The sequence below is a fragment of the Natrix helvetica genome (assembly GCF_964273705.1).
Source record: "Natrix helvetica genome assembly, chromosome: W".
Lineage (NCBI taxonomy): Eukaryota > Metazoa > Chordata > Lepidosauria > Squamata > Natricidae > Natrix > Natrix helvetica.
The window spans coordinates 38,780,306-38,799,870 of record NC_138555.1 but is presented as its reverse complement, the minus strand read 5'-3'; the positions used below and the strand labels follow the sequence as shown (position 1 = coordinate 38,799,870).

The 19,565-nt window shown below is 44.6% G+C and overlaps 1 protein-coding gene across 1 annotated transcript in view; it reads left to right on the top strand.

The window, feature by feature from the left end:
- LOC309400279 (fructose-bisphosphate aldolase A-like) overlaps positions 1 to 8,184 on the top strand; it is a gene marked incomplete at its 3' end in the record, with an annotated part of 52,751 nt that extends 44,567 nt beyond the window's left edge. The window contains exons 7-9 of the mRNA XM_081968693.1: positions 2,148 to 2,322; positions 6,599 to 6,747; positions 8,035 to 8,184. Coding sequence (XP_081824819.1) covers positions 2,148 to 2,322; positions 6,599 to 6,747; positions 8,035 to 8,184 — 474 coding nt within the window. The remainder of the gene's footprint in view (positions 1 to 2,147; positions 2,323 to 6,598; positions 6,748 to 8,034) is intronic.
- Between the last annotated feature and the right edge of the window lie 11,381 nt (positions 8,185 to 19,565).

Here is a 19,565-nt window from a genome sequence, read left to right as displayed (position 1 = left end):
AGCAAAACATTACTTAGAAATACCAATGTGGCTTTCAACAATGGAAGTGTTGACACATTCAAATATTAGTAGTATGAAGAATGTTACAAAGATATTTTAACAGAAAGGGGGGAATTAAAACAAAAACAAGAGTCAGAAGAACAAGGGATTGATATAGGTTGGTTTCCACAATTGCAAATACAATCAAGATACGAAAAAGACAAGAAGGAGTATGGTTTTAACCTGGGAACTTCAGAGCTGGATAAGATACTTATGGGAACAGAAGAAAAAACCATTAAGAAATTATATAGCTATTTATTAAAAATAAGATTAGAAGAAGAAGTGGTTAAGGACACAATGATAGCATGGGCAAAGTGTTTTGGTTATACCAGGGGTCAGCAAATTGCGGCTCTGGAGCCGCATGCGGCTCTTTCCTCCCTCTGCTGCGGCTCTGTCATCGGTTGGCGGCAGAATTTTGAGAGGCGCTTCCGGGGGGGGGAGAGAAGCACAATGCGCCAGGAGAAGACTCTATGGCAAGGGGAGGGTTTTCCAGTTGTCTCCACAATTGATAGGGCTTTCGGTTATGACAGGTAGAGGAAAAAGGACTCCATGCTAGGAGGAGACTCTATGGTGGGGGAACTGAACTTCCGGTCAGCTCCAGAATTGAACAGGGGGCTTCCGGTTAGGACCTTTGTGGCGCCCGGTGTTTTCTTTTCTGTGGGAAATGGGTCCAAATGGCTCTTTGAGTTTTTACGTTTGCCGACCCCTGGGTTATACGATTGAGCTAGAGAAATGGCAGCAACTACGGAAAGGAATTACAAATTAACCATGTCAACAGTGTACAAAGAAAATTTATACAAAATGTTTTATAGATGGCACATGTCACCCGAAAAGCTAGCAAAGATATTTAAAAATAAATCAGCGAAATATTGGAAATGTCAACAAATGTACGGGTTCATATTATCATAAGTGGTGGACATCTGCAGAAGCAAGGAACTATTGGATTCAAATAAGAACATGGTTAGAAAAAATGTTACCCCTCCACTTCTCGTCTCTCTATACAACAATGACTGCATCTCAAACAATCCATCTGTTAAACTACTGAAGTTTGCAGATGATACAACAGTGATTGGTCTCATTCGAGACAACGATGAAACCGCATACAGACAGGAGGTTGAACAACTAGCCTCGTGGTGTGACCAGAACAATGTGGAACTGAACACACTCAAAACCGTAGAAATGGTGGTAGACTTTAAAAGAAACCCTCCCATACTATCACCTCTTACAATACTAGACAACACAGTATCAACAGTAGAGACCTTCAAATTGCTAGGTTCTATCATATCTCAAGACCTAAAATGGACACCTAACATAAAAAATGTCATCAAAAAAGCACAACAAAGAATGTTCTTTCTGTGCTAACTCAGGAAGCTCAAACTGCCCAAGGAGCTGCTGATACAATTCTACAGAGGAATTATTGAGTCTGTCATCTGCACCTCTATAACTGTCTGTTTTGGTTCTGCAACCCAACAAGACAGACACAGACTTCAGAGGATAATCAGAACTGCAGAAAAAACAATTACTGCCAACCTGCCTTCCATTGAGGACCTGTACACTGCACGAGTCAAAAAGAGGGCTGTGAAAATATTTACAGACCCCTTGCATCCTGGACATAAATTGTTTCAACTCCTACCCTCAAAATGATGCTATAGAGCACTGCACACCAAGACTAGACACAAGAACAGTTTTTTCCCCGAACGCCTTCACTCTGCTAAACAAATAATTCCCTCACCACTGTCAAACCATTCACTAACGTTGCATTACTATTAGTCTTCTCACTTCCTATCACCCCTCTCCTTACACTTAAGACTGCATGACCGTAACTTTGTTGCTTTTATCCTTACGATTGATATTGATATTGATTGTTGACTGATTGCTTATTCGTACCCTATGACTATAATTAAGGGTTGTACCTTATGATTCTTGATGAATGTATATCGTCCTTTTATGTACACTGAGAGCATATGCACCAAAGACAAATTATTTGTGTGCCCAATCATACTTGGCCAATAAAGAATTCTATTCTATTCTATTCCATTCCATTCCATTCTATTTTGACAACGGAAAGCTTACAAATTATATCTTCCCTTGATTTACTCTACGGACAGGTTCTGGCTTCTGTGTACAAGGCCTTAAGTGACCATCATATCTACCTGGAGGGGACCCTGCTGAAACGAAACATGGTAACACCCGGCCACGCCTGTACCACCAAATACGCAGCTGAGGAACTTGCTTTTGCCACTGTGACTGCCCTGTGCCGCACGGTCCCTCCAGCAGTGCCTGGTAAGAAAAATCAAACTTCTAACACCCCAGTTTTCTACCTGCTTCAAATCCCAAAGCGGGTTATGTAGACACATGCACAGCCATAGTGCATTTGGGGTTCCCTGTTGCATTTTATAATAACAAAAGTTATTAACATGTTAGTTTCCTCATTCTGGGGTTCTTCAGTTTTGTTGGGATTGTGGGGCTGGAACTCTGGGAATTGCAGAGCCTACACAATCCAGAAAGCTGTCCTATGAGATTATTGATGATATTTTATACCACGTAAAGAGTGGAAGTGGTTCGATTGCTACTGGAGTCCTGTAGTAATGTATTCCCCCCTTTATTAGCTAACTAATGGGTGCGGGTTGGGAGGGCTAGGAAGGGTTGGGATTCCGGGGGAGACATTAAGCCATTCCATTGGGGGGTTCACCATCTCTACTGTTTGTGGGAGAGGCAGATATGGTGGGGGCCAAGGGCCAAATGATGTTCAGAGGATGCGGGTTTGCTGTTTAAGAGCGATCGCGTGTTCCGACCCTCATCGCCCTTCTCGCACCCCCGGGTGCTCGGGATTACAGGACCCTGGTCTCCGGCTGGTGTCGCTTAACGCCAGGTCCGTGGTACATAAGGCTCCCCTCATTTACGACCTCATACAAGAGGGTAGAGCGGACCTGGCATGCATTACGGAGACCTGGCTGGGCCATGAGGGGGGGGTGCCCCTTAACGAACTATGCCCACCAGGCTTCCAGGAGTTTCACCAGCCGAGAGCCCAGGGCAGGGGCGGGGGGGTGGCGGTGGTTATTAGGGAAAGTCTCAGACCTCAGGAGGTCACTGTGCCTCAGATAGGCGGATGTGGGTCCCTCTTTGTGAAGTGGGGACTTGGAGCTCAGGTGGGCATTTTTGTTACGTACCTGTCTCCCTGCTACGTTTCATCGGCCCTGCCGGAGCTGCTAAATGTCTTAGCTGGATTGGCGGTTGATTTCCCCAGGCTCATGGTCCTGGGGGATTTCAATCTGCCTTCCATTGGCGAGACATCCGAGTCAGCTCGGGAGTTCATGGCTTCCATGACAGCTATGGACCTAACTCAGTTAATTCAAGACCCCACCCATAATGGGGGACACACGCTCGACCTGATTTTTCTCTCTGGGCAGTGGATGAATGATCTAGATTTAGGGGATATTTCTATTCAACCCTTGTCATGGTCCGATCATTTCCTCATCAGGCTTGACTTCCATACCGCTACCCCTCGCCACAGGGAGGCAGAACCAACTAGATGGTTCCGCCCCAGGCGCCTGATGGACCCCGAAAGGTTCCTGATGGAGCTTGGGACTTTTCCTGAATCCCTTGCTCACAACTCGACCGAAGCCCTAGTGGAAGCCTGGGATAGGGCGGCCGCTGTCCCTTTGCGGCCTCTGACCCGGTGTCGATCCCGGGTGGCTCCCTGGTTTACCAAGGAGCTCCGGGAGATGAAACGCCGGAAAAGACGCCTAGAGAGTGGTTGGAGGGCCAGCCGGTCTGAATCTGATCGAACACTAGTAAGAATTCATATTAAATCCTACTTAGTGGCGATAGAAGTGGCAAAGCGGCAACATTTTTCCGCTCTTATCGCGTCCGCAGATAACCGCCCAGCCGCCCTGTTTAGGGTGACCCGCTCCTTACTTAACCAAGGAACTGGGGAAGACCCCTTGCAGGGTAGGGCTGAAGAATTTGTTCAGTATCTGCAGGATAAAATTGCTCAGATCCGGACAGGCTTGGACTCTGACTGGGTAGATTCGGGCGAGCCGACGGGGATGAATCTTGAGGAGACAATCTGGGATGAGTTTGATCCTGTGACCCCCAAGGGCATGGACAGGATTATGGGGAGACTCAGTGCTGCCACTTGTGTGCTGGACCCGTGTCCCTCTTGGTTAGTTTCGGCTTCCCGGGAGGTGACACGAGGCTGGCTCCAGGCGATTACCAATGCTTCATTGAGAGAGGGGTTCTTTCCCACCGCCTTGAAGGAGGCGGTGGTGAGGCCCCTCCTCAAGAAGCCTTCCCTGGACACAGCTTCTTTAGCCAACTATCGTCCGGTCTCCAACCTTCGCTTTGTAGCGAAGGTTGTTGAGAGTGTGGTAGCACGTCAGCTTCCCCAGTACCTGGATGAAGCTGTTTACCTGGATCCGTTTCAGTCGGGTTTCAGGCCTGGGTACAGCACATTGGTCGCGTTGGTCGATGATCTCTGGCGGGCCCGGGGCAGGGGCTGCTCCTCTACTCCTGGTCCTATTAGACCTCTCGGCGGCTTTCGATACCATCTACCATGGCATCCTACTGCGACGACTCGGGGGGTTGGGAGTGGGGGGCTCCATTTTACGGTGGTTCTCCTCCTACCTGTCAGATAGGTCACAGTTCATGTTGACTGGAGGCCAGGAATCGACCCCGAGGCGCGTCACTTGTGGAGTGCCCCAGGGGTCGGTTCTCTCACCCCTCCTGTTCAACAAATATATGAAACCGCTGGGCGAGATCATCCGTGGTTTTGGGGTAAGGTATCATCAATATGCTGATGATACCCAACTTTTCACCTCTACCCCAAACCACCCAAACGATGCCCTCCACGTGATGTCCCGATGCCTGGAGGCTGTGCGGATCTGGATGGGGAGGAACAGGCTCAAGCTCAATCCCTCCAAGACTGAGTGGCTGTGGTTTCCGTCATCCCAATTTGTGCATCTTGTTCGATCTTTGATGATAGGGGAAGAAATTTTAGCCCCCTCAGAGAGGGCCCGCAATCTGGGAGTCCTCCTGGACACGCGGATTAGTTTAGAAGAACACCTGACGGCCATGACCAGGGGGGCCTTTAACCAGGTTTGCCTGGTACGTCAGTTGCGCCCCTTCCTGGATCGGGATGCTCTATGCCCAGTCACTCATGCCCTCATCCTTTCTTGCCTGGACTACTGCAATGCTCTCTACATGGGACTGCCCTTGAAGAGCACCCGGAGGGTTCAGATGGTCCAGAATGCAGCTGCACGGGTTATCACGGGGGTACTGAGGTGCTCCCATGTTACACCCCTTTTAGGCGGCCTGCACTGGTTGCCGGTTGTTTTCCGGGTGCGATTCAAGGTACTAATTATGACCTTTAAAGCGCTCCATGGCTTAGGCCCAGGGTACCTGCAAGACCACCTACTGCCACCAGTAGCCTCCCACCGTCCAGTGCGATCCCACAGAGTTGGATTCCTCAGGGTGCCGTCGGCCAGACAGTGTCGGCTAGCGACCCCCAGGGGGAGAGCCTTCTCTGTGGGAGCACCTTCCCTATGGAATGAGCTGCCCCTGGAGCTTCACATAATCCCCGACCTCCGGTCCTTCCGACACGCCCTAAAAAGTTGGCTTTTCCAGCAAGCCGGCCTGGCCTGTTAATTTTATCTAATTTTTAAAATGTTAGTGTTATATTAATTCGGTTTGTTTCTTGGATTGTTTCTAATTTTCTTTTAACTTTTGTAATATGTGTTTTTTAATGCTGTACGCTGCCCTGAGTCCTTTGGGAGAAGGGCGGCATATAAATCCACTAAAACAAAAAAACAAACAAAAGCAGAATAGCACATTGCTTCACTTTCCTTGCCTTACTGAACTCATGGACAGCCACAGCAGAAACTGAGGTTAGCTATTGAAGTAAAGTCCTTTCTCTTGCTGAGAGGAGACAAAGAACTGCAAGGAATCTAACTTTCCCACAAACCTCTTTTGTGGCAGAATTGCTGGCAAATACAAGACCACTCCCATGTTCAATCTCTTTCCCGCAAAAGGCTCTTTTGACCACCAGAATGATATAGCAATAGCACTTAGACTTATATACTGCCCCAGAATGCTTTATAGCACTCCCTGGGATGTTTACAACATCACCATTATTTGCATATTGCCCCCAACTATCTGGGTCCTCATTTTACTGAATTTGGAAGGCTGAGTCAACCTTGAGCTCATCAGGATCGAACTCCAGGCTGTGAGCAGAGTTTACCTGTGATGCTGCATTCTAACCACTGCACTACCAGGATTCTTGTGATATGCAACATCACAAATCATTCCCACTAAATTTGTTTCACTATTCTGCTTTTTCACTTTATCTTCTTGCCTCATCTTAATTAAAAAGTATGTCGAAAACTCTGTATGCTTAACTTTTGGGGAAATTGAATAATTTTAACTCTCTCATTCATGAATTACTCATACTTTTCAGCAGTCAAGACACCTCCTTGCTAAACCCTGCTAGATGAAACATACCAAAGCACGCTTGACTTATTCCTCCTGAGCGTTCTTCATGTTTTCTTTCTTGTCACTCCAGGCCTTGAGGGCAGAAGCTTGCAGGGCACGGCCATAAGAGAAGGCCCATGGCTTGTGCAGAGGGCACTTATTGATGGCATTCAAATTGATGGAAGCCTTTTCTTCACTCTGACCTCCAGAGAGGAAGGTGATTCCTGTGACAAGAAGAATGTGAGTAAGCCAGGCAGAACCAAACATGGGTTTAAGGTCTATGAAAAATAGTTTTAAGAAGAGGAATTGTTTTTATGGGGGAAATTCAGCACTGAGAAATCCGGGAGAAATTCAAGGATTCACGCACTCATATCTTCAGAAATTAATGTATACTTTGGCCCTTTAAGGAAATGGTTCCAGTTATATGCATGGAGTGCATCTTGACAAAATGAGGAAGTCCCCAAGTTGTTTGTTTGTTTGTTTGTTTTGTTTTTCTCATATTTAAATGGTTGTCCACTAGGACTCCAAGATCCCTTTCACAGTTACTACTACTGAGCAAGGTATCATCTATACTGTACCCGTGCATTCCGTTTTTGTTGCCTAAATGTAGAATCTTACTCTTTTCACCATTGAATTTCATTTTATTAGATAGTGCCCAATGTTCAAGTTTGTCAAGATCCTTCTGTATCTTAAGCCTATCTTCTGGAGTGTTGGCTATTCCTGCCAGCTTGGTGTCATCTGCAAATTTGATGAGTTCCCCATTTATTCCCTCATCCAAATCATTGATGAAGATGTTGAAGAGTACTGAGCCTAAAACAGAGCCTTGGGGTACTCCACTGCATACTTCCCTCCATGTAGATGCAGTTCCATTGAGGACTACACGTTGAGTGCGGTTGGTCAGCCAGTTACGAATCCATCTGGTGGTGATGCTGTCTAACCCACATTCTTCTACTTTATCTAGTAGTAGGTTATGGTCTACCTTATCAAAAGCCTTACTGAAGTCCAAGTAAACTATATCGACGGCATTCCTCTGGTCCACTCATGAAGCAGTTCTCAGACAATTCAAATAACAGTTATAGGAGAACACCTATTTTGTATTTTGAAGTGGGAGTAAAGTAAAGGGTTAACATAAGATGTAAAGTTAAGCCGGACAAGAATGCCACGAGCCTTATCCATTCCACAGGGGATTAAATACCTTATCTACCTGACTAGGTCTAGCTAGGAAATTGATATTATTCTATCCTCATAAGGCAATCAAGATATCCTGTCACTAGGGTTAATGTGTACAAGGCATACGTGACACGGGAAGAATGTGTATTTAGGAGAATGATCAATATCCTGCCTGATAAAGTATAAAAATCTGTAACAAACTGCCCTTTGGGGTTCAGATTCTGCTTGAGCTATCGCTGCTGAACCTTGCACAATAAACCTTTCCCTTCGACAAAGAGCTGGTTTGGTCTCATTTCTGCAACATTTCTGGCAACACACGAAGGGACTGTCAGGCGATCTTTCGCTCCGGACAACTAGGACCCCGCCCCGGCGAAGGAATCCGAGCCCCAGGTACCTCAGGCGCCACGTGGCTCTTTGCTTCGGAGGAACGGGGAAAGGACGCCATTTGCTGCCGAGGGCACCTCCAGTCAGTCCAAGGACCCTTTGTGTGTAGGGAAAGGAGAATGAATCCTGGCCAGGACGAGAGGGTGAGGAAAACCTGCTGGCAGGCGAGTATAATATAGTGTTGTGTACCTACTCTGCTTGAGAGTAGAAGAGGGCGCCTGATCACCGCCCTGGACTCGGGACGTCGATCCTAAAGAAGTCTGTGTTAGGTTGTGCGGGAAGTTAAACCACAGCAGTTCCTGTTGAGTGACCGTCGTGTGTCTGGCACCGCAGGTCAGTGGTAGAGTTTTTAGAGCATGGGTGGGGGAGGGAGTGTTCCAAGAACACCTCTCCAGTGTATGTTGAAGAATTTTAAAAGGGCAGAAAAAGGTCCTCTAAGGATGCAAATTTGAAGCGGGGAATACAAAGCGGCAAGCCCGGCTAGGACAAAGTGAGCCCCACATCTGAGCGGGATCATGGGAAGTGGTAGCTCATGGACGGCCACGGAAACCCTCCTAGGGGAGCTGTTGGGGGCCTGGGACGAAAAGCAGATGCCCGTCCTGGCTGGAATGAGAAAAAAAGAAAAGGAAAGCAAACAGATATGTAGAGAAATGGGCTTTGCTGAAAGATGATACAGGAAAAAAATAATTTGGCTACATAAAGGTACTTAAAAGAAAAGGGAAAATGGTGGGGTTTCTATTTTTCTCTTGTCTGTCTCTTTCTCTGTCTTCTATGCAACCACGTGGTTTGTTTGTTAAGATTTGTGCCTTCCCTAATTTAACAGATTTGTGCTGGGAATGACTAGGATGCGTAAACTTGAGAGTTCTTTCCCCTCCTCTTTTCTCCTTGTCCTTGTGTAAATGTGTGTCTAAGTCTTTGTGCACCCTCAAGGTAATTGTAACTAAAATGTCTCTAATCCATAAAGACAAGAATTTTAAATTGTTTAAAGAAAGAAAAGAGTAAACTGGAAGAAATTGCTTTTGCTTAGTTTGTTGGTACCAGAAAACTGAGTGAAGGGGGGGAGTCTTTACTTTGTGTTTGTTTGGCCAACAGGAACAGAGTAAAGAGAAGTATTCTTTCTTCCTTCCTTCCCTGTACCTTAAAGTAACGACCCAGGAAATGTTTTAAATTCATTTACAAGAAAAGTTCATCCTTGCATTTATTGTGTGTTTAAATGATTTTACCTGTTCATTTCTTTCCTGAAGCATGTGAATCCAGACCCCATTTCTCATCTGTGATATCCCCATAATGTTACCAGTTTATCTGTTTAGTAACTGATGGTTTTATTTTTCAAACTCTGCCTGCAAGCTATCTACCCCCCACGCCCCTCCCTTACCTCTAATCTCCCAACAATGCCTTTTCTGTGGGGGAGGGAACCTTATTCTCATGTCTTTCAGCACTGGAAGATTGTACTCTTTGAGGTGAGTATAGATTTTTTTCCCTTTTGGGGGGAGGAGAGTGTTGCCTTGTGTGTGCATGTATGAGATGAATGAAATTCCTACTAAAGGTTTGCCTTCAACCTGAGTAAAAACTCTTTGCACATTTATCTGACCAACCTACTCTCTTGGTCCTAAAGTAGAAACCTGGCCTCCAGAAGGCAGTTTTGATTTTGATTTTGTCAACAAAATTGCTGATTTCTGGCCACCATCAGATGAATCAAGAGCCCCACCCAGATGGAAACAATGTGTTAATGAAAGTCTCCATACAGCTGGATCTTTAAAAATATGCCAGCGCATACTGGGAGGTCCAACCTAGAACCCTGGCCGAATGCAAACAATGTGTGGACAAACATCTCTATACATTGTCTCTATACATCTTGATCTTTAAAAATATGCCCGCGCTCACTGGGAGATCAAGATAGAAGAGTTTGGATCTTTAAAAATTAGCCAGCGTCCCACTGGCAGATACAAATTAGAAACGGAACACCCCAGGGCAGAGACAGGTATTAACAATCTAGTGCTTAAGGAGATAGAACAATGGGTGAAACTTTGAGCAAAAATAAGAAATTTAGCAGGTAATAAAAAGGTAAAGCCTATTGAATGGGAAGACCTAGCTAATTGGACTTGATTAATTTGATGTAATTCTGTTGAAATTCTTAGGTGTGTATCTATACTAATAACATGTAGAATTGAATGGTGTTGAATTGATTGTGATATGTTTGACCAGCTGGCAAAATAAGTAAACTTCTCAGCTTGGGCTTGAAGCTATGGGGAAGGGGTTGTAGTTAGGATTTAAACTGCTCTCTGAGTTTTCCCATGCTTGGAGAATGAGCCATGTTTCCCAATAAAAGAAAATTGAAGATTTAAAGCGACAGGACATCCCCCAGGCCTGAAAGTGTTGTTCCATGGTATTTGTGCAAGTATATGTGTGTGTAATCATTTCCAGACCTGGAGGGAAGTTGAGATCCTTTAATAATAGAAAATGGAGCTCATTGGCTTATGTACAGCTCCCTGAAATAATTGTAATAATTGCTTTGCATGAAGAAAGAATGAAATGGGATATTTGTACGTGAAATTAATTTACACAAGCAGTCTGATTGCAGTGCAAATGTGAGTATGTTGATGGTAAAAGTTGGTATGAATGTACTCTGATTCCCTTTCATATTAAGAAACAGTAAGTTGCAAGTTTGTTTAATGGTATGTGTGTGTATGCATGTGTGTTACCATTTCCAAACCTGAAGGGAGGGTGAGAACCTCTAATAAAAGAAAATGAAGCTTGGTGGCTTATGAAAAAAAGCTCCCTGAAATACTTATTATGATTGGTTGGCATGAGCAAGCATGAAGATCTGATTGCAGTATGAATGTGAGTATGTGTCCCCGATGCCCCAGGGAGTGATAGGTGAAGGGATCCAGAGACCTGTGATTGCCTGCATGAATCCCCCCCCCCTTCCTTCTGGGTCATTCTTTGGAGGAAGCAGGAAAGGCGGGGAGAGTGTCTGAGTGTCTGCTCATTTTTACCATGAGTGTGTGTATGAAATGCCCCCAGTGATACCTGTGAATGCCTCTGGGCATCCCCCCTCCTTCTTTCCCTCCTTCCTTTTGGGTCATTAAAGGCGGCTGCGGGTTTTTCTGCTCACTTTAACCACTTTTTTCTCTCTCTTCTGAGAAATTTGGCATAAATGGGTGACCTGCTCCTGCACCTTTACCTTTCACTGTTGTGATCTTTTCATCTGCATATAAAAGTTATGCAGTTACAGTTCCTTGTCTGCTCTGAATAAAATTTTGATTTTTTTTTCTTCTGGAAATTTTTGAGGTTTAAAATGTTTAATTAAACCTATAAAAAGAAATGGTTTTGAGATATTTTGCTTACATTTGTAAATGTTTTAACATACTTAATGAGAATTTCCTTCCATCTGAATGGAATCTGATATTTTGGAGTGTTAACTCAAAGTAGCTCTCTTTGTAATTGCATTTTTTAAAAACTGTTCTTCTTCCCTCCCTCTTTTAGGCTTGAGTGCATTTTTAAATGCTTATGAGTCAAGGTGCTCTACCCTATGATATTTTGCTTGTTTGTTTGCAACACAAGTTGTTGTCCCTTTTGGAAATTTACTCATCTTACTGCAAAAGTGTTTCAATCATAGAGGCAGTGGGAATGTCATGTTCCATGAAATTTACATCGTCTGCCTTCTGAAACAATGTTTGGATTTCCACACTTGGACAGAATGGGTGAGATTCCACAACATGAGACTAAAGATATGTCTGTAAAGAAGTGTATTCTTCGCCTCTCTTTTTTTTACCTTAGAAACAAAGGACTGCTAGCTCAAACTAAAGTAGAATAAAATATGGATTAAAATATAAGAATGAAGACGTGGCATAAAAGGGACAGTTAGAAGCTTGCTTAAAGGGACAGGGAAATGTCATCAGCATTCAACCACAACATGTTCCAGCAAATGTCCCTATGTCAAAAGTCCAAAACCACAAGGTGCAATTAAAGTTCGTTAATGGCACATAGTCCATACTTGTAACAAAAGGAGAAGTAAGACCCCCATCTCCTTATAAGGCTTTTACCTCAAGGTAACCAATAAGAAATGAGTTAAGTGTTTCTGTGTTATGCTGTCTTTGAGAATGTATAAGAATGCGTGCTTCGATAATGAAGGTCGTTCAGAAATTCGCAACGTTAGCCATGGGCTAACTTTTCAGAACCTGGCTGCCAAATAAACTCCTCCTGTATCCTGAGAAGTCTAAGCCTGTCATTTTCTGCAACAATTCTGGCGACCGTGGCGGCAGGACTTAGAGCGATATTTCGCTGAGGACGGAACGGACCGACCGGTGCCCCATCAAGGCCATCTCGCGCTTCTTCAGGCGCCACAGAGATCTTTCTCTGGAAGGGGGCCGATGACCCCTCTTGGGCATCCGGAGGACACCACCGATCCAAGAATCTGACCAGGATCAGGACAAGTTAATAAAAATTACGCCGGCTGAGAAAGAAGACGCCTGCAGGCAAGTATCAAAAGAATTGTAGACCCACTCGGTTAGGAGTGGAAGAAGGGGCCCGATCACGCCCCTGAGCCTGGGATAGCGTCCCTTCCAAATGGAACTGACGTATCCTAATGAAGCTCTAGGTTTGTGTGGGTGGTTAAGTAATCGCAGTTCCTGAAGGCAACCATGGTAGTCCGGCACCCCAGGTCGGTGACAGTGTCTTAGAAATAGAACATGGGAAGGTGGGGAGCGTTCCTCGAACGCCTCTCCAATGCATGTTGAGGAAAAAAAAAACTTTGAGAGAGTTTTAGTAAAGTCTCTGGCAGAGAAATTATCCTCACCCCTATTGTACAAGCCTCAAAAAAAGAAAAGAGAGAAAAGGGAGTCTCAATGAAACATTTAGTTCCCGTCTGTTTTAACTTGCACGGTTGTCATTGATGATGTGTTTAAGTGTTTTTTTTCTTTTGTTAAAAAGAAAGAACAAAGGGTCCCATTAGGTGGGGCCAGGAGAAAGAAAACCAAAAAGGTTATCGAAGGGACAGATCAAGTGGACCACAAACCTGGTCCAAGGGAGCAGTTGAGATAAAAACTCAAATTGCCCCTAAGGGAATTTTATTGCCAGAAGCTGAGGGGGAGCTACCTAAGGTGTGGATATATGCTCCATTCTCAATGGCTGATTTATATAATTGGAAAAATAAAATTCCTGCTTATAGAGAAAATCCAGATGAGATGCATGTCCTTTTTGCATCCATTTTTCTGAACTCACCAGTCTGCTTGGGCTGACATACAAAGTCTGATGGAAATTTTATTCCAGAGAAAAGAAGGCTGGTGAAGGTAACCATGAATAAGCCTTTGCAGACGGATCATGTAAAAAATCCAGACTAGACATGGTTACTGAAGGAACCAGATTAGGAACCTAGTACATTCAGCTGCAAAACTATTGGACCCTAGTTTTGTTAGGATTCAAACAAAAGTTAAGAATTTAGGGAAGGTCTATTAAATTCAACAGAAACAGGATGAAAATCCAGGGGAATTTCTAGAATGCATTTACCAAACCTTTAGGCAATATACCACATTAGATCCTGAGGTTGAAGAAAATAAGAGAATGGTCAATATGATCTCCAGAAGATAGGCTAAAGATACAGCAGGATCTTGACAAACTTGAACATTGGGCACTATCTAATAAAATGAAATTCAATTGTGAAAAGAGTAAGGTTCTACATTTAGGCAACAAAAACGAAATGCACAGGTATAGTATAGGTGGTACCTTGCTCAACAGTAGTAACTGTGAAAGGGATCTTGTAGTCCTAGTGGACAAACATTTAAATATGAGCCAGCAGGAGGGTGGGGTGGCGGAGGTGAGGGGATGAAATCTCCATACATCTGGATCTTTAAAAGTATGCCAGCGCAGGCTGGGAGATCCAACCTAGAACCCTGGCCGAATGCAAACAATGTGTGGACAAACATCTCTATACATTGTCTCTATACATCTTGATCTTTAAAAATATGCCAGCGCGGGCTGGGAGATCAAGATAGAAGAGTTTGGATCTTTAAAAAATTAGAGATCCAAATTAGAAACGCAACACCAGGGCAGAGACAGGTATTAACAATCTAGTGCTTAAGGAGATAGAACAACGGGCATAACTTTGAACAAAAGAAAGAAATTTAGCATGCAATTTTTTTAAAAAATGAAGTCGTAAAGGGACAGACCCTCCCCCAGGCCTGAAAGTGTTGTTTCAGGGTATTTGTGCATGTAGGTCTGTGTGGATTGAATAAAATGGAAATTGCATGAAAGGTCTTTGTGAAAAGTAGAAGAAAGAAAGAGAGATGACAGGATGCAACGTAAAGCTGAATTGCTGACATTTGCATTGTCAAATAATTCCAAAGCCCAAAGCAGAGGTCGATGTAATTGGTGTAAGGAAAAAAAGGCCACTGGCTACAAGAATGTCCCAAGACATGCTTGAATGCCCAGTTCCTCTTTTGGGTCGTGATATCCTATGCAAAATGGGAGTTAAACTGTCCTTTGAGGAAGATAAAATGGCTCTAATGATGAGGCACTCCCCCAGATGAGATATGGTGAGTAATGGTGGTTCAAGAATCCACCAGGCCATGCGTATCATCATGCACCTATAATTATACAAGTAAAGCCTCTAGCCATGCCTGTTCGCCTACACATTCTTCACCATCTCAAATACATAGAGACAGCCAAAAACTGTTTGCTTCTTAGTAGGAAAGACCCAGTAACAGGTCAAAAGAGGCAGTTCAGACAGCCTACCAATATCTACACTAGCCACGCAATTCAAGGAATTTTAGAAATGAAGGGACATTTACAAATATCAGGCACTCCTGACTCAATATCCACAAGTGACCTTGAAGCAAACAAATGCCCTAAACCCTGCCACCCTTTTGCCAATACCAGGACCCGAAATTGAGCATAATTGTATGAAAACCATTGAGATTCAGTTTTCATGCAGACCAGACTTAACAGACGTGCCGTTGAAATATGCAGACTATAACTTGTTCACTGATGGATCAAGCTTCATTACTATGGGAGAACATTATGCAGGCTATGCAGTAGTCTCTCTTACCCATGTCTTTGAGAGTGGACCTCTCCCAAAAGGCACTAGTGCCCAAGTAGCAGAATTATGGGCTTTAATCCTTGCATTAGAGAGGACAAAGAATGAAAGTGTGAACATCTGAACTGACTCTGTATGCCTTCCTTACTTTGCATATCAATACTGCTGATTATAGGGAAAGAGGTCTTTTAACGGCCTCATGAAAGAAATTAAGCAAATGTGTGAATTGCTCTGTTAAGGAAAAGATAAGGTGTGTTTTGAAACCCACCTTAAATGGGTAGATGCCTTACCCTTAGCTCTCTGGTCTGTGAGATGTACTCCATGTAAAGAACTTAAATTATCTCCTTTTGAAATGATGTTTGGATGGCCACCGGTTATAAGCCGTAATTTGAAAAATCATATAAGGGACCTAGGACAGCTGGGGTCCTCATGGGTGAATCAAATGGTGGGATAATTGAATAAGTAAATACAAGAAATCCAACAGTATTGTGTCTCCCTTACCCCACCATTTTTAACAACTTCCATCATAATATTCAGATGGGGAACAGAGTGTGGTAAAACACTGGAAAGGGAAGAATTTGAAACCTAGATGGAAGGGCCCATATACTGTGGTCATGTGTTCTCCACTTGCAGTAAAAGTGTTGGAATCCAAGTTTTGGATTCACTGGACTTCAGTTAAGCCAGCTGCTGATGAGTATTGGGAGTCAGACCAGGAAGAACCCCATCCTCTAGTGATATGCTTAAAGAAACGCCCCCCTAAAAACTGCCCTACCGGCAATGGGCAGAATATCCGGGGCAGAAGAGGCCCTACTGAAGTCACCCCCTGGAAGCTGACTTCTCGACGTAAGGCTGAAGATTTGGAGGAGGAAGACAACGTTCCATTTATTAGATATAAGATGTATTAGAAAGTTTGAGCACCTGTCAGGAAATGGCAGGGCAAGTATTCATAGTCATAACTGCACTATCTCTCGCTTTAGTGAATGTACTTTATTTGTTGTATTGCATATTCATCCCTCAGGAACTGCCCCCTCCAGAGGAAGACAGGTGCTGAGGCTAAAATCATTGACTGTGACAAAGAGGAGTGCGAATCTTCTGATGACACTTATGTTTGAGGAACCGTGGGAATGGGTTCTTTGCAGTGTAATAGGAGCTTTTGGATTGTGGGTGATATGTTTAGCAAATAAGATTTGGTTTTGTGGATTGCCCAAAGCTGATATTACCCTTCCTCAAACTATATATAACCCCTGCCTTCTCCCTGACATGGTGATTCAGTAGGCTAAAAGAATTGTGTTAGGAGAAGTTTTGCGTGAGAGATGATTATGAGCTTTTTGTGGCTCTGGCTGTTATTGGCAAAGGACTTGCTAAGTGATAACGTCTTGAATAGTAGTTCCCAATGTTGTGAAAATACCCAAGCAACCCCCCCTGCTCTTGAAGAAAGATCCGAGGATGTTAAAAATCCCGGAGAACAGGGTGGAATCAAGTTACAGGATGTGGAACAGGTCTGCTCCCGCCAACGGCGCATCATTTATGCTTGGGGACAGAACCGTAAGCCAATTCCAACACCTAAAGTCAATTATTTGACAAAGCCTGGATTGCACACTAGCTAAACTCAATTTGGCCTCACTAAAATAAGAGCTAGGGCAGGTTCAAGAACCATCCCTTCGAAATGGGCAGCCTGTAACTTAAAGGAAAAGCATGGCTGTGAGGAATTTTGGGACTTCTGCTTGCTTGAAACCTGTCTGGAAGCTCACAGAAAGTGATATCTGACATTAATTGGCATGGAAATTTGGATACTGTAAATTTCTTTCCAGAAATTGTGCCCTGGTTGCTAGACCTTCATGGTTGAAAGCTCTCTGGGTGCCACTGAAGGGATCCTTCTGCTGTCTCTCTCAATGCCTTTCCATCAGAAAAAAAGCAGAACTTTTAGCTAGTGTGCAATCCAGGCTATTTAGTTTTTTTTTAAATTACACACAAGGCTCTCCCCCTGGGGGTCACCACCCGACACTGCTTCGCCGACGGCACCCTGAGGAGGCCAACTCTGTGGGATCGTACTGGATGGTGGGAGGCTACTGGTGGCAGTAGGTGGTCTTGCAGGTACCCTGGGCCTAAGCCACGGAGTGCTTTAAAGGTCATAATTAACACCTTGAATCGCACCCGGAAAACAACCGGCAACCAGTGCAGGCTGCCTAAAAGGGGTGTGACATGGGAGCACCTAGGTACCCCCATGACAACCCGCGCGGCCACATTCTGGACCATCTGAAGCCTCCGGGTGCTCTTCAAGGGCAGCCCCACGTAGAGAGCATTGCAGTAGTCCAGGCGAGAAAGGATGAGGGCATGAGTGACTGTGCACAGAGCATCCCGATCCAGGAAGGGGCGCAACTGGCGTACCAGCCGAACCTGGTAAAAGGCCCCCCTGGTCACGGCCGTCAGATGTTCTTCTAAACTAAGCCGCGTATCCAGGAGGAGTCCCAGATTGCGAGCCTTCTCTGAGGGGGCTAAAATTTCTCCCCCTATCATCAAAGATGGAACAAGATGTACAAATCGGGATGCCGGGAACCACAGCTACTCAGTCTTGGAGGGATTGAGCTTGAGTCTGTTCCTCCCCATCCAGATCCGCACAGCCTCCAGGCATCGGGACATCACGTCGAGGGCATCATTTGGGTGGTTTGGGGTAGAGATGAAAAGTTGGGTATCATCAGCATATTGATGATACCGTACCCCAAAACCACGGATGATCTCGCCCAGCGGTTTCATGTATATGTTGAACAGGAGGGGTGAGAGAACCGACCCCTGGGGCACCCCACAAGTGATGCGCCTGGGGGTCGATCTCTGCCCTCCATGTCACGACGTTAAAAAGTTTGCTAGACATGAACTGACTGAAACTGACACTAAAGAGTTATACTGAGAAAGAGTTATTGCGCAGGTCATAAAAGTTATCTGACAATGATTTATTGCGCATGTCTTCACACATTCCAGGAGACGAAGGAGAGAGAAAGAGAAAGCTACTGCTGAACTTTTTGTCCAGCTGCCAAGCTGGCAGACGGGACATTCTTATCAAAATGTAACAATTAGTTAGCTTCTGTTTTATTTACTTTTATTATTTTCGTATTAAAGTTTGTTTATTAATTAGAATATGCTTCCCAGAACTTTTATTCTTTTCTTCACATCTCAATGCATATGCTGTTGGAAATCAGCCCGGTCCATAGACCTCATTTTTCTTCAGGGTGATTTTTCCCCTGACAATTTATGGTAGCAGAGACGGTTAATGCTAACAGAGTTAATTGTTGGAAGCTGAAATGGCTATAATTTACGGCTGCTTCTCCTTCGAGCTATCTTAAGATGACCGACTAAGCTAATTAGCCATGCCAAGGAAGAAAAGAAAAAAACACAGACATGGAAAGCGCTCGAAAGAATCCATTCCCTCAGACACAGAGAAGCAAGATCCTTCAGAATTACTTCAAGAGCAACAAACTTCTCCAGGTGCCGAGCCAGATGTGGGGGAAGGAGCTACAGAAGGCGAGATCTACGGACTGAGGTCAGTAAATCTTCCTCCTTATCAAGAAACAATTGATGAACGGCAAAAGCCCCAATGGCAACTGCTGGCAGAGAAAAAATACTCCCACGCAGAAAGCGAAGTTTATGAATCCTTCCCAGGCACTGGGGAAGAAATGCAAAGCTATCATGATCAGATAGAACTGTTCGAAAAATATGCTAGGGAAGCGAGAGAATGTTTTGAGGAAATGAAAAGAAGTAGGAGGGGCTCCCCCACTCCCAAAATGTCTGAGGACGCCATCTTGTCTTCCTCAAAACAACAGCCTAAGACACACCCCACAGAGTTATTAGGTGAATCAGAACAAAGAGATATGTACACGTCACCGAGGTCACGTGATCCCTTTGGTTCCATTGAACTTCCGGCCACGTATAGAGGGCTGCAGCCAAGAAGTGAAGCTGCACTGCCATCTGCTGGCGGAGAAAAATTATTAGAGCAAAAGATGAAGCAGCTTCGTCAAAGCTTTAAAGATTTATCTATGAGTTCTCTAGAAGCCAAAGCTTTGCCTCCAAAGGTTAAGTCTTCAACGCCCCCTGGTGGTGCTGAATCCTCCCTAGATGGAAAAAGGCAAAGCCAAAAGCGAATGCAAGGAAGTCAATTTGATGTTGCCACACAAAGGCCAATGGTGCAAATGCAGCACCCCCTGGTTCAACAACCAGCTTTGCAACCTGCTCAACAAATTGTTCCGATGCATATTCCTCAGCAGGCATTCACAGTCACTCCCTTGACTGGTGAGTCCAAATTAAAGGAGTCAGGAGAGAATTATAAAGCCTGGGTCAGTGAAATTGCGCTCTTGCTTCGAAGAGAAGGCACATACTGCATGATTTTTAATCCTCCTCCTCCACCATGGACACCTGCGATGAGAGACCTGGAAAACAGAGCAATCACGACTTTGCTCATGTCAATGGAAATTGAGATCCG